The 12,721-nt window shown below is 37.3% G+C and overlaps 2 protein-coding genes across 7 annotated transcripts in view; one reads left to right on the top strand and one right to left on the bottom strand.

Moving 5' to 3' along the window:
• The window catches only part of DZIP3 (DAZ interacting zinc finger protein 3), a 99,088-nt gene extending 88,331 nt beyond the window's left edge, over positions 1 to 10,757 (bottom strand). For 4 of the 6 annotated variants that reach the window (XM_043594076.1, XM_043594083.1, XM_043594084.1 and 1 more), the window contains exon 1: positions 10,551 to 10,757. The gene's annotated coding sequence lies outside the window, so the exon portion shown is untranslated. Of the gene's footprint in view, positions 1 to 10,292; positions 10,435 to 10,550 lie in introns of all 6 variants that reach the window. The other 2 variants (XM_043594077.1, XM_043594082.1) reach the window with 1 other exon arrangement.
• Positions 10,758 to 10,901: 144 nt separating this feature from the next.
• Positions 10,902 to 12,721, top strand: part of CIP2A (cellular inhibitor of PP2A) — a 35,892-nt gene continuing 34,072 nt past the window's right edge. The window contains exon 1 of the mRNA XM_043594085.1: positions 10,902 to 11,155. Within this exon, the coding sequence (XP_043450020.1) occupies positions 11,054 to 11,155 (102 nt within the window). The 5' untranslated portion in view covers positions 10,902 to 11,053. The remainder of the gene's footprint in view (positions 11,156 to 12,721) is intronic.

Here is a 12,721-nt window from a genome sequence, read left to right as displayed (position 1 = left end):
TCATCCAAGGGATACAGGCATGCTGTTTCGAAGGAACACGTGCGCCCCAACGTTTACAGCAGCATTATCAACAATAGCCAAAGTATGGAAAGAGCCCAAATGTCCATCGATGGATGAATGGACAAAGATCTGGTATATATGCACAATGGAGTATTACTTGGCAATCAAAAAGAATGAAATCTTGCCATTTTCAACTACATGGATGGAACTAGAGGGTATTATGCTAAGCGAAATTAGTCAGAGAAAGACAAGGATCATATGACTTCACTCATGAGGACTTTAAGACACAAGACAGATGAACATAAAGGAAGCAAAGCAAAAATAATACGAAAACAGGGAAGGGGACAAAACATAAGAGACTCTTAAATATGGAGAACAGAGGGTTACTGGAGGGGTGGTGGGAGGGAGGATGGGCTAAATGGGTAAGGAGCATCAAGGAATCTACTCCTGAAATCATTGTTGCACTATATGCCAACTTGGATGCAAATTTAAAAATAAATAAAAAACAAAACAAAAAAGATGGTACTTGCTTCACAGGGTCATCAAGATTAAATGTTTAAAATATGTAATAGAACAAGACCTAGCACATAGTAATTACTATGTGTTACTATCATCCCTTCATTATCATCAACAAATTTTGTTTAAATTTGTAGCAAAATCAGTTTTTTCTTCCAATTCTCTACCTTGATGCTACCATATGGAAAGGAAAGGTAATAATGAGATTAAGAGCTGGGACAAAAAACACATTTTTCAAATATATCCCACATGGCACAAATGCAGCTTAGTTTCCACATTTGGCATCTTGGGTTTTTCACATCAGCACATATGACACATGTCATATTCCTTAAACAGTATGATATACCATTGTATAAATGTATCATTTCACCAGACAACTATTGATAAACACTTCCTCTCTGGTCTTCCCTTTTTTTCTTTTGCTATTACTAACAATGCTGCAATAAACAACCTTGAACATGCAACTTGGTAAAATCTTGATGTTATTTTAAAAAGCTGGATTTACAGGACACCTGGGTGGCTCAGTAGGCTGAGCGTTCAACTATTAATTTCGGCTCAAGTCATGATCCCAGGTCATGAGATAAAGCCCTATGTCTGGCTCTGCACTAAGTGGAGCCTGCCTGAGATTCTCTCTCTCTCTCTCTCTCTCTCTCTCTCTCTGCCCCTCTCCCCCACTCACACTAGCTCGCTCTCTCAAAACAAGAACAAAAAAGTTGGTTTACGACATCAGCACGGAATTACAGAAGTATTTCAGAAGTTCATTGGTCTGTTAGCAAAGCAGGTCTCTGACACTGCTTGTTAACACTTCTGCTAGATTTTCCCAAAAGAATTCCAAAAAATTCCTTAGAGATGTGAGATGTTTTGCTCCATATGAGTAGTCATTACTTCAAGGCTTAAAACATTATGAAGAGGATGCTTTCTAGGAATAAGGCAAGACATCAGTAATGGGAGTTTCCTTATAACCAAAATTTTAAATATTATTGATCTGATTATGTTTACTATGCAAGCAGCAACACCCATTCTTGGTGGCTTTTAAAGTAGAGGCTCTATGACTCTAGCACTCTGAAAGTCTTTATTACTCAAGTGTGAGCTCCAGGTAGACAAGAATGGCTAGGACCATCAGGTTAGACTCACACAGGTTATACCATTATTTTGTTACTGTGTTAAGAGTGAACACAATATATTGATTATTTGGTTTTCTAATTTTCCATTAATTTCTTCCATTTTTTTATCTGACTTCCTGGCAAGGCCACAAAATGAACACACCTAGCTAGACACAAGTAGCCAAAACATTATTTTACCGCAAAGAAAAAATAGTTTGTTTAAGGCAAACTCCAGGACTCATGGATAATGGTTGGAAAATCGTTGCAAAAGTTATCATAAACTGAAGAGCATTCTTGCCCTAAAAGATCAGGGAATTCACTGTCATACCTCAGCTCTTGTCATCTTGAAAAAAATCATTATTAGCACTGTCTGGCAGCTTAAAACAGAAAGGAAGAACCCTGCAATGTACACCCAGCACCCTTCCTTATAAATCTGCCAAAATAGGAAATATCCTTGTCAAAACCAGCATCTTGTCAGGAGTAGGTTTGTTTTTTGTTTGTTTGGAGAAGGTTTTTAATTTTCCTCAGACCCTCAGACCTATCCAGTTACTTCAAGACTTAGCAAACCTAAAGAACATATATTAATTTGTTTTTAATATTTGGAATGAACCTATAATGAATACGCACAGGTTAGGATTTACCTGGGGAAAAAAATCCAGATATTAAAATACCCATCAGTTTCCTTTTATTTACAGGTAACACTGCAAAAATCACACTGTTCAGAAACGCAGCTAGAAACCCTTGGAAGGAGCATGTTACCACTAAGCAAATTTTCCAAAGCAGAATATTTTCAGCAATGTTGTCATTACTGTTATTAGACAATGATGAGAAAAAGGAAACAAGACAGAATGTTGACACATGACACATGTAGAGATGATAATCAAGCAGGAAGTAGAGTATAATATGCACTTGACTCTCTCACCACCAATGACAAGGCCTACAATACCCAAATCCAGACTGATCCACCAATGTAAGAAGACTCATTATCTCAGAAAGACATATATTTGTAAGAAGAGTTTAGCTGAGAAGGTAGGTCAAGGTTTGGTTATGAAGAATTTTCTCTCATAAAATTAACTGGGTGTAATTAACTGTGGTTTCATCAAAAATAAGATTAAGGGGCGCCTGGGTGGCGCAGTCAGTTAAGCGCCCGACTTCAGCCAGGTCACGATCTTGCGGTCCGTGAGTTCGAGCCCCGCGTCAGGCTCTGGGCTGATGGCTCGGAGCCTGGAGCCTGTTTCCGATTCTGTGTCTCCCTCTCTCTCTGCCCCTCCCCCGTTTATGCTCTGTCTCTCTCTGTCCCCAAAAAATAAATAAAAATATTAAAAAAAATAATAAGATTAATTTTCATCAGCTCCTATGTGTCTGGCTCTAGGCTGAGTACCCATGTACAGTGAATACACATCTGATCCTCACACAACTGCGAAATAAACATTACTGTAATTCATTTTAAAAAGTAAGCAACTGAGGGATTTAGAGTTCATATTGCTAACAAATTAATAAAAGCAGAAATTCAGGCCCAAGTTTCACTAACTGCAAATTCCATATTCTTTCCACTAGGTCCCATTAAGTGCAATATTTAACTATTTAAGCGTGGTGTTCAATTTTGAGCTAAACCGAGTAATATGCATAAAGACAAACACTTAGAAACAAAACTATTTATGTGACCTTACTGACTAGTAATGATACTGTAAAGATAATCATGACATCTGATAATTTCATAATATATTCTCATTAGTTTTTGCTAAGAAAATCCATTTGTTCAAGAAAACAATTCAGAAAAATGCCAGTACTACACGTGCTACTAAAATGAACAATAATTAATATGTGTTTAAATGCTCTGTTAAGGTTAACAATTTTGGAGAAGTCTCCAAATTTTTTTTGATCACCATGTATCTAAAGCAATAAGTCTGAGAATACACTGACAATACATGAAAAGCAATTCATTTATGAATTATATACAGATATTACTATAATATAAAATAAAACAGAATGATATCAAAATAAGTAAAAATTTCTAATTGTTCCCACACCCTGATAGCTTCACATATCCCAAGGTGTGCATATTCCACTTTGGATGCCACTATCTTAGAAAATGGTTCCACATTTTAAAGAAACAGAACATAATAATATCTTTCATGAACATAGTAATATCTACTTTCTGAAAGACTGGAAATTTAAAAATGAGATATGCAAAGGACTTGGCTCTGTATAAAGTAGGTCTTCAATAAATACTATAGGTAAAAATGATTATTGTACCTTAATTTAAAATAAAATTATGTCACCTTTATCTGCAAAATTGGGATTCAGAAACAATGGATAATATTTATGTTTTAAAAAAAGGCAACCTTCTGATACTGAGATGTGAAATTGGGGTAAAAAACATTTACCCAAATTACCCAAACCATGTACTTAAACTAAAGTTGAATTCTGTGAAATGTGCATGGAAAAAAAAAAAAACAAAACAACACAGGAATTGTTTGAAAAGTGAAAAAGTTAATTTTATGGTTTGGCAAATCATTTAGAGGTAAGTTCAATTTTAACACTTGATTGGGAAAAGAAACAGGAAGAATAATTGAAAAGAGAGCAATTTTGGCTTAATAGGTTTTTTTGCCTTTGTGTTGAGGTTAACATTTCTCAAAAATCAAAGTTGACATTAATTCTACAGACTTAGTTTTCTGGCTCTGCATAAAGGGCAAAATCAATTTAATATTAATATTTGAATATTTGAATATTTAATATTGTTTTAACTACAGTAGAGACAAGGTATCCAAATGAGTCCATGCCTAGACCTCTGCCAATTTTCTACCACTAGATTTCTTTGCCTTGAATCTTTGGAACCCGGGCCAATAGAACTTTTGTTCTACCTGCTATTTATGCATACTTAATAATCTCCTAATTTACATCTGGCCTCACATCTCAACTGAATAGAAGCTCCACAAACTCAGGAATTTTTTTTTTTTAATCCCTCTGCTATATATCTGCAGAGCCTACAACAGCACCTGGTACACTTCAAGCACTCAATATTAATTTAAAGAATGAAGCCACCTTTCTTCTGAATACCGCAAGTCCTCAGAAGGCAGAAGACGGAGCTTGTGTGTAAATTAAGACTGCCTTCTCTGCCAACCTGAGCCCTTCTTTACAGGTCAAAAGTAGCCCATATACTACTGTAAAACTATCCCTGCAGATAACCATGGAATCAAGACAGGGCCTCTGTCTTCTGGCAACTACTCAGTGTTCTTTGTTGTTTCCTCTAAATATTTAAGTACCCTGTGGTTTAGTTTTTCTATCCACACTCACCTTTTATCATTTAGGTTCAAGGCTTTAAATTTTTACCTTTAGCCTTGACCTCTCCCTTAACTACAAATAATATATTCGACAGCCCATTCAGCATCTCCTGGATGTCTAGTAGATATCGAAACATAACTGAAACTGAGCTCTAGATACTGCCTTCTCCCCACAAAATGGCTGAAGCAGAGCCACTCAGCCAAGCCAGGTCTAGATCAGACTAACTGCAGTCAACTCAAAGACTGGTGAGCAAGAAATAAATGCTCATGATTTATAACCACTGAGTTTTGAGGTGATTTGCTATGCAGCAAATACTGAACAATATGCCACACTGTCTAAAATTCCAACACTCCATCTTGACTGAAACTTCCTTTCCCTCTTCCCTTTATTTTCCTCCATAGCACTTACTACATTCGTATATTTTATATATAGTTCTTATTTGTTGTCTATGTCTCCCGTTAAAATAAAAGCTCCACCTGGATAGAAATTTTTTATCTGATTCACTGCCATAACCCCAGTGCCTGGAAATGTACTTACCACTCAAGCACTCATTAAATGTATGGTGGGTGAATGAACAATTAGCTCTGTGTTCACACTGTTGGTATAATTCTCATACTACAACATTCAGTATTCTATAAACTCTGCACTTCTGTCACAAATTCATATCTTCATTCAGTCTGATTTATATAACAGGACTTAAGCTCTGGTCATGAGACATTAAAAATTTTCAGGAGGGCCTAGGTGGCTCAGTTAAGCATCCAACTCTTGATCTCAGCTCAGGTCATGATCTTACAGTCGTGAAATCAAGCCCTCCATAAGGCTCTATGCTGGGCATGGATCCTGCTTAAGAATCTCTCTCTCCCTCTCTACTACTCCCCTGCTTGTACATGCTCTCTCTCGCTCTCACAAAAAATAAATGTTTTTAAAAATTCCACTTTATGGGGTGCCTCGATTGTTCAGTCAGTTGAGTGTTCCAACTCTTGGTTTCAGCTCCAGTCATGATCCCAAGGTCATGGGATCTGTGCTGAGCATGGAGCCTGCTTGAGATCCTCTATCTCTCCCTCCCTCTGCCCCTCTTCCCAGCTAGCACTCTCTCTCTAAAAAAATCTATTTTACTCTTAATTAAAGGTATGCTAAGTTTTTCTAAAAGAAATAAAGGAGCTAGACAGCCCTAATACTGAGTTCTAAGATCCTAAGCAATTTTTTTTAACTCCCTTTAATGTTTCTGGAACCATAAATTAGGGAAAATGTCTGTGCAAATACAAAGGATGTCAATAAAACATCCTTTTTTCTATGGAAAAAAGGGATTTTAAGCCAAACCTTGAAGATATTAATATTTTGCTCTAAAAAATGTGTTCCTATAGTACTCTCCATTTCTCTTAGTAACACTTACTCTGATTTGTGTAACAGAATCTAAGCTCTTTGAGAATGAAGGAATATTCATATTTAAAAAAATTTTTACCTGGTTGGTTAAACTAATTTAACTGGATTTTTTTTCTTTTTTTAAGTAAAATACAGGAGCACCTAGGTGGCTCAGTGGGTTAAGTGTCTGACTCTTGATTTTAGCTCAGATTATGATCTCATGGTTGTGAGATCCAAGCCCCACATCAGGGCTGAGTGTGGAGCCTGCCTGGGATTCTAGATACCTCTCCCTCTATCTTTCTCTGTCTCAATATAAATAAACAAACAAATATTAAAAAAAAATAAAAGTGAAATGCAGATGCTCACTTTAGCTACTATCCTTTTAAAATCTGTGGGCATAAATGTCCTTTATAAAAAATATATATGTAAATCTGCTAAGCCTTAAACCTTAAAAAAAAAAAAATAAGGGAAAATATGTACATGGATGGAATTAATAAACCTAAATGTAAAATTAGTGATTCTGACAAAAAAGGAAAAGAGTAAAGTTGGTTCTTGAAAAGCTGAATGAAGTAGATAAACCCCTAGAAAGTTCCAGTAAGGAACTTTCCATAAGGAAAAATATAGGTAACATTTAAATGAAAAAGGAAATTTAAAACTACAATGAAGAGATTAAGAAAATTACTAGAATACTGATGCAACTTCATATCAAAATTTCTTTAAATCTAGGGCACCTGGGTGGCTCAGTCGGTTAAGGGTCCAACTTTGGCTCAGGTCATGATCTGTGAGTTCAAGCCCTGCATGGCGCTCTGTGCTGACAGTTCAGAGCCTGGAGCCTGCCTCAAATTCTGTGCCTCCCACTCTCTCTGCCCCTCCCCTGCTCGCACGTGCACTTTCTCTCTCAAAATAAATAAACATTAAAAAAATTTCTTTTAATTCTTTAAATCTAAAGAAATAGTTGCTATATTAGAATATTTTTATTTCCAAACCTAAGGAAAGGTGGAAAAAATGATCAGATCTATAACCATATTACCAATTCAAATATTTTCAAAAGATCTACCACTAAATCAGCTACTTGATTTTATAGGCCAGTTGTATACAATCTACAAGGACCACCTGATTCCTATGTGATTCTCATTCTGTAGCACAGAAAAAAAGATTAGAAAACATCCAATTCATTTTTCAAAAGTTCACAAATTCCAAGAGAAAAGAAAAAATTAATGAAAAAAATTTTAAATACAAAATCCTGAATAAAATATTTGCATCATAGCAAATACAAGTTTTGTTACTATAATCTGTATGACCTTGGGCAAATTATTTCACCTCTCCTTAGTTTTTTCACCTGTAAAATGGAGATAATAGTACCTAAAGTATGAAGTTGTTATGAAGATTAATTAGTAAGTATAAAATTCTTAGAATAGTGCCTGGCTTCTAACAAATGCTCAGTAAGTGTTAGCTATTATTATCCCAAGAACAAAAAAGCAACACAATACATTGCATTATCATGTCAAAGTGGAAAATGTGATCTATAAACATAGGTATTTGATAATGTTTTTAAGTAGACGCTTTGGCAAGTCTTTAAGTACAACAGGTATAAAGGGCAATCTAAACATTTGAAAGACTACTACAAGCCAATAGCACAAATTATACTAAGTGTTAAAATACTGGTCATTCCCATTCAATTAAATCATAAGACAAAGATGTTCAGTATCACCATGATTATTCCAATTTGTTTTTGCACTAATGAAATAAAGACAACATATACTGGACATGATGAAATTACTATTTATAGAGGATATATAGTGAGAAAGTCTAAGAGAGTAAGCAAAATTCTATAAAAACTAATAAGAGATTTTAGTCAGGGTCTGGATAAAAGATGTATCAAAATCAGCATCTTTTTTTTTTTTTTACAGTAGCAATACCAAATTTTAAAGGAGAAAAAGAGAACCCACTCACATTAACAAAAATTATACAATGCCCTGGAACAAACTTAATACAAGACTAGAAGATAAATTACATAAAATTTCACTGAACATGAAATACAACCTGAATAGTATTAACTATCTCAGCAGTATCTCTATCTTCTTAGTCACCCCAACTAGAAACTTGGAGTCCCTTCTAGTTTCATGCTTCTCTTCACATCTGAAATAAGTCATTAAATCCTGCCTATTTCACCTACCTATTTCTCCAATTTTTCACCTCTTTGTTATCTCCACTTCAATTACCCCTGGTAATCCTTTGCAAAGACTCAGCAAATTAAATATTCTCCTTACTCCTACCCTTATCTTTATCAAAATCACAGGCTGCCCAGTTGCCAGAGTAATCAACCTAAAACACAAACCTAAATAGATCACGCCTCAGTTAAAAGCCAAAGATCACCACTGAATTCAGTATCAAGAATAAGGTCTTCAGTCATCTGGACCGAGCTTCATCACCATCATCATCACCACTTCCTCCTCCTCCCCATTTTTTGGTGCCTAAAATAAGACGGTTTCTCATATTAGGATGTGCAAGTATCTCTGCCTAAATGTGTTAGGGCTTCTCACAGTTACCATCATGGTACATCCTACTGTACTTCCAACACCAATTTTTGAAAACAATTTTTTAAGAAAGACATATTAAAATGAGTGTTTTACAGATGAGAATGCAAAATCTGTATCATTACTTATGTTAAAATGAAAGAGTGTAAAGAAAGATGGCATTTACAGATAGCAGCTTTGACCCCTTCCCTTGGCTGAGAATGAGTATGAAGATGAGACACTTGTCATTATTAGTGAAAAGTCTAACACCAACCAAAAGGTTATCACTGCATTTGCTAATGAACTAAGATGTAACTAACACCTGCTGAGAAAGTAATTATGCCAGGCAACTGCTCTAAATTCTTGTAAGTTGATTAGCTCATTTTATAATGGTTTGCACCACCTGACATGACCTCATCTTTACTGCTACTCTCACCCTTGCTGTCTACCCCAGTCATAGTGGCATCCTTGGTGTTCCTGACACACATCATGGTCCCACTTCAGGATCTCTGCCCTTGCTTTTCTATCTACTTTTCCCCCTAGAGAGCAGGGCTGTCTCCTTCAACTCCTTGAAGCACTTCCTCAAATATTGCTTGCTCTATCTTGACCTCCCAACTCCCTTCTTCCCAACCACCATTATTCTCCAACAATAATTCTGCTAAATTTTTTTCTCCATCTCACCTCTCTTACAAGCTGTTTTTTTCCTATCAGACCATAATTTCCATAACATAGGTTTTATTCACTTAAATCCCTAGTGCTTAGACAAGTACCTGGTACACTGTAGGCTCTCAATGATTTCTGATTTATTTAACTTATTGAACAGGTACTACCGTTAGCTGGATTTTAAGAAACTGAAGCAGAGAGAATCTGCCTTATGGTCACATAGTAAAAGGTGGAACCAGAGTTTGTAAACATAAAACCTGGCTTCACTGGTCAACATAACTGCATGGTGCCTCTAACTTCTATGAATTCCATATGTACTACCTATTTAGTACATTTCCCCAATTAGACAGTTGCTTCGCAGCAGGGATACTTCATCATCTTTGTTCTCCTGCGACTTCTAACCCACGTTATACAATCGATAACTGTTTACAGAATGAATGAATGTATATGTACATTAATTACCTATTTTTACATGTATGTCTCAATTGGCTGGATTACTGTAAGCTTGCAAACTAAAAACTTTTAATATAAAAAATCCTTTTTAAAAATGTAATGTAAAAACACTTTTTTTTGAACTGACAAAACATGATCCACGACGAATGATTTAATTAAAACGACATGCGCCTTGCTCTTCCAATTGTTTCCAAACTGGTTGTTAAAGCTTAATTCAGTATTAGCATACTTCAAGCAAAAAAAGCTCCAAAACCAGCAACTCATTTCATTATATACACACGCACAATATTATCTCTTACAAAAAACGCAAAGGGCGGTGCCGTGTTTCATAGAAGACACCGAGGCTTAGAAAGCAATTGATCATGCCAAATAAAAATAGATAACCTTCACTTACAAAAACTGACGCTAATGAGAACACTCTCCGCAGCAATACCTGGCCCAGAAGTCACCAGGAGCTAGCTTTCTGGAATAAGTTTGACGACTACCTTAAGGGCATGACTACCTCGCCACAGAATCCCAACGGCCCCACGCTTACTCTGAAAAACAAACAGTTCTGGGTAGAAAGGGTGGACGCAGGAAAAATATTTAAAAAGAGGTCCCTCCCAGGCCCCCTCAAAATCTAGAGGCCAAGATTCTCCTCAGAGCTCCTCACCGTATCTAGACTACGGGGAAGCGACCATTTCTCAGGCAGAGGTTCACGCACAAAGAAAAACCGGCCATCCAGCGTGAAGGCCGAAGAAGCAAACGAAAACTGAGAGCTCTAATGAACACGGACCCCCTGCGCCCAACCGCCCCTTCGCAAATTGAGTCGCGATCGCATTTCTCGCGAGATTTATCGTCTCCACGGATCTCGAAGTTGAAAGCTCGCGGCTTTTCGAAGCGACGGTGGGTTGAGGGAATGGGTAAAGAAGTTCGGGAAAGGACAGCTTCCAACCCCCTTGAAGAACCCACAGACCCACTAGACCCTCCCGCGTCTCCTTTCTTCATTGACAGCAGCTCTCCCAGGGTACCCAGGAACTTCCGGAGCGCTACCGGAACCGGAAGCATCGGGTCTTAGGGGGGTGGGGCTGAAAAATCAAAAAAAGCGCCGCGAAAGTTGGAGGCCGGTGCCGGCCGGGTGGTAGTGGCCCCCAGGTGGGGTTGTGGCGAGTGCCAATGGACTCCACCGCCTGCCTGAAGTCCTTGCTCCTGACCATCAGTCAGTATAAAGCCGTTAAGTCGGAGGCGAATGCCACCCAGCTTTTGCGGCACTTGGAGGTGAGGGACTACGGGATGGGGACTAGATAAGCTTCCCTGTAGAAACCCTTAGTTCACGGTGCGGCCGGGGTGTAGCGGCCGCAGCTTGCAAAGTAAGGTCTGCTCATCGCTCCCTTAGGTCTCTTTTTGTATTAGTAAGGAAGGCGAAAGTCAGCCTTGAATTTCCACTCTTAACTCCGCCCAAGTCCATCCGCGTTCAGCTGGCTGCAGCTAGAGGGAGGAGTGACTGATACTCAAAGTCCGAGGAAGAGGGAGGGTGGGACAAAATGTTGGGGGATTTAGGCTCTTTGGGGGATTGGTAGAGGAGAAACTTCGGAGCTCTTTCTTTTCCTTCGTTTCTTTGGTTTTTCCATCGCAACAGAGCTCTTGCAGAATACACAGCAATTCTCGAGAGTGAAGGTCATAGGGAGTGATGATTAAAACTTGTTTTATTCCTGTCCCTTAGGCAGCTTACAATCTGAACCAATTGCTTGCTGCTTCTCTTATAACTCATTTTGAACTCGAATTTGAAAAAGAAAAAAAATTTTTTAACTTTCCTTGGGTTAAAAAGCAATCACAATACTAATCATAATTTTTTTAACCAAAATATACTGTTCCCAGTTTTCAAACCTGAATTGCTAAATTGCTTTCACTTTTTCTGTTAGCTCCACTAATTTATGGCTAGATCACTTATTCACAGCTTTCTGTGTTCCTATTTGTTTTTAGGCTTTTAATCTCATTTCTTGCACATTCACAGAATTCCAACTAACAATAACCTCAGTTTAATAAAAAAAAAAATTAAGCTCAGCCAAAGCTTATTTTAATTCCATCTGTCACAGCTTCTGTTAACATAGAACTGAACATAATTTTAAAATATATTCTATTATATTTATGAGATAAAGTCTAAATTACAAAGGTTAGCAAATTACTACTGGAGCGAAAAGACTATCGTGAATAGTACAGCAACATCAATCTGGATAACTGTTGTGATACTGGAATGCATTAAATGTGCCTGTTTCCTCCAGCTTCACTGATGCTCCTTCTTATCACTTCAGGTGCCCATCTCCTAAGTACATTTCCTTTTTTCATTCATTACCTCAACAAATCTCTGCAAAACGAATAAAGTGTTAGCTGTTAAATGCTAAAGCTTTGCTTCTCAATTAGAATATAAAAATGTGATAGTGGGCTCCAGAAGCCACAGAGTAAGCAGTTTAATTATTTAAGAAGTAGGAGTACATCATTTTAAATACTAATCAGAAACATGCCTTGAATCTGAGAGCCATGTTGCAGTGAATTGAAGGAGACTCAAAGAAATTTGAGGCTTAGAAACTGCTTGATACTGCATTCCGGAACTTTTAAGGGGTTTACTGAAAACTCTTTTGCCATTTAGAGAGATAACAGACATACAGCACATAATGTGCACTGATCTTAAGTGAAGAGCTTGAGTTTTTATCATACGTATATAGTCAAGTAGGTACCACTTGTTTCATGACACAGAACATTTCCAGTCACCTATAAGGTTTCTTCAGTGGTCCCGTTTCATAAGGTTCAGATAAGTGGACTCCTATAATATGTACTTTTGTGTCT

The sequence above is a fragment of the Prionailurus bengalensis genome, chromosome C2, assembly GCF_016509475.1.
Source record: "Prionailurus bengalensis isolate Pbe53 chromosome C2, Fcat_Pben_1.1_paternal_pri, whole genome shotgun sequence".
In the NCBI taxonomy this organism is placed as follows: Eukaryota; Metazoa; Chordata; class Mammalia; order Carnivora; family Felidae; genus Prionailurus; species Prionailurus bengalensis.
This window is presented reverse-complemented; position numbering and strand designations above follow the sequence as displayed.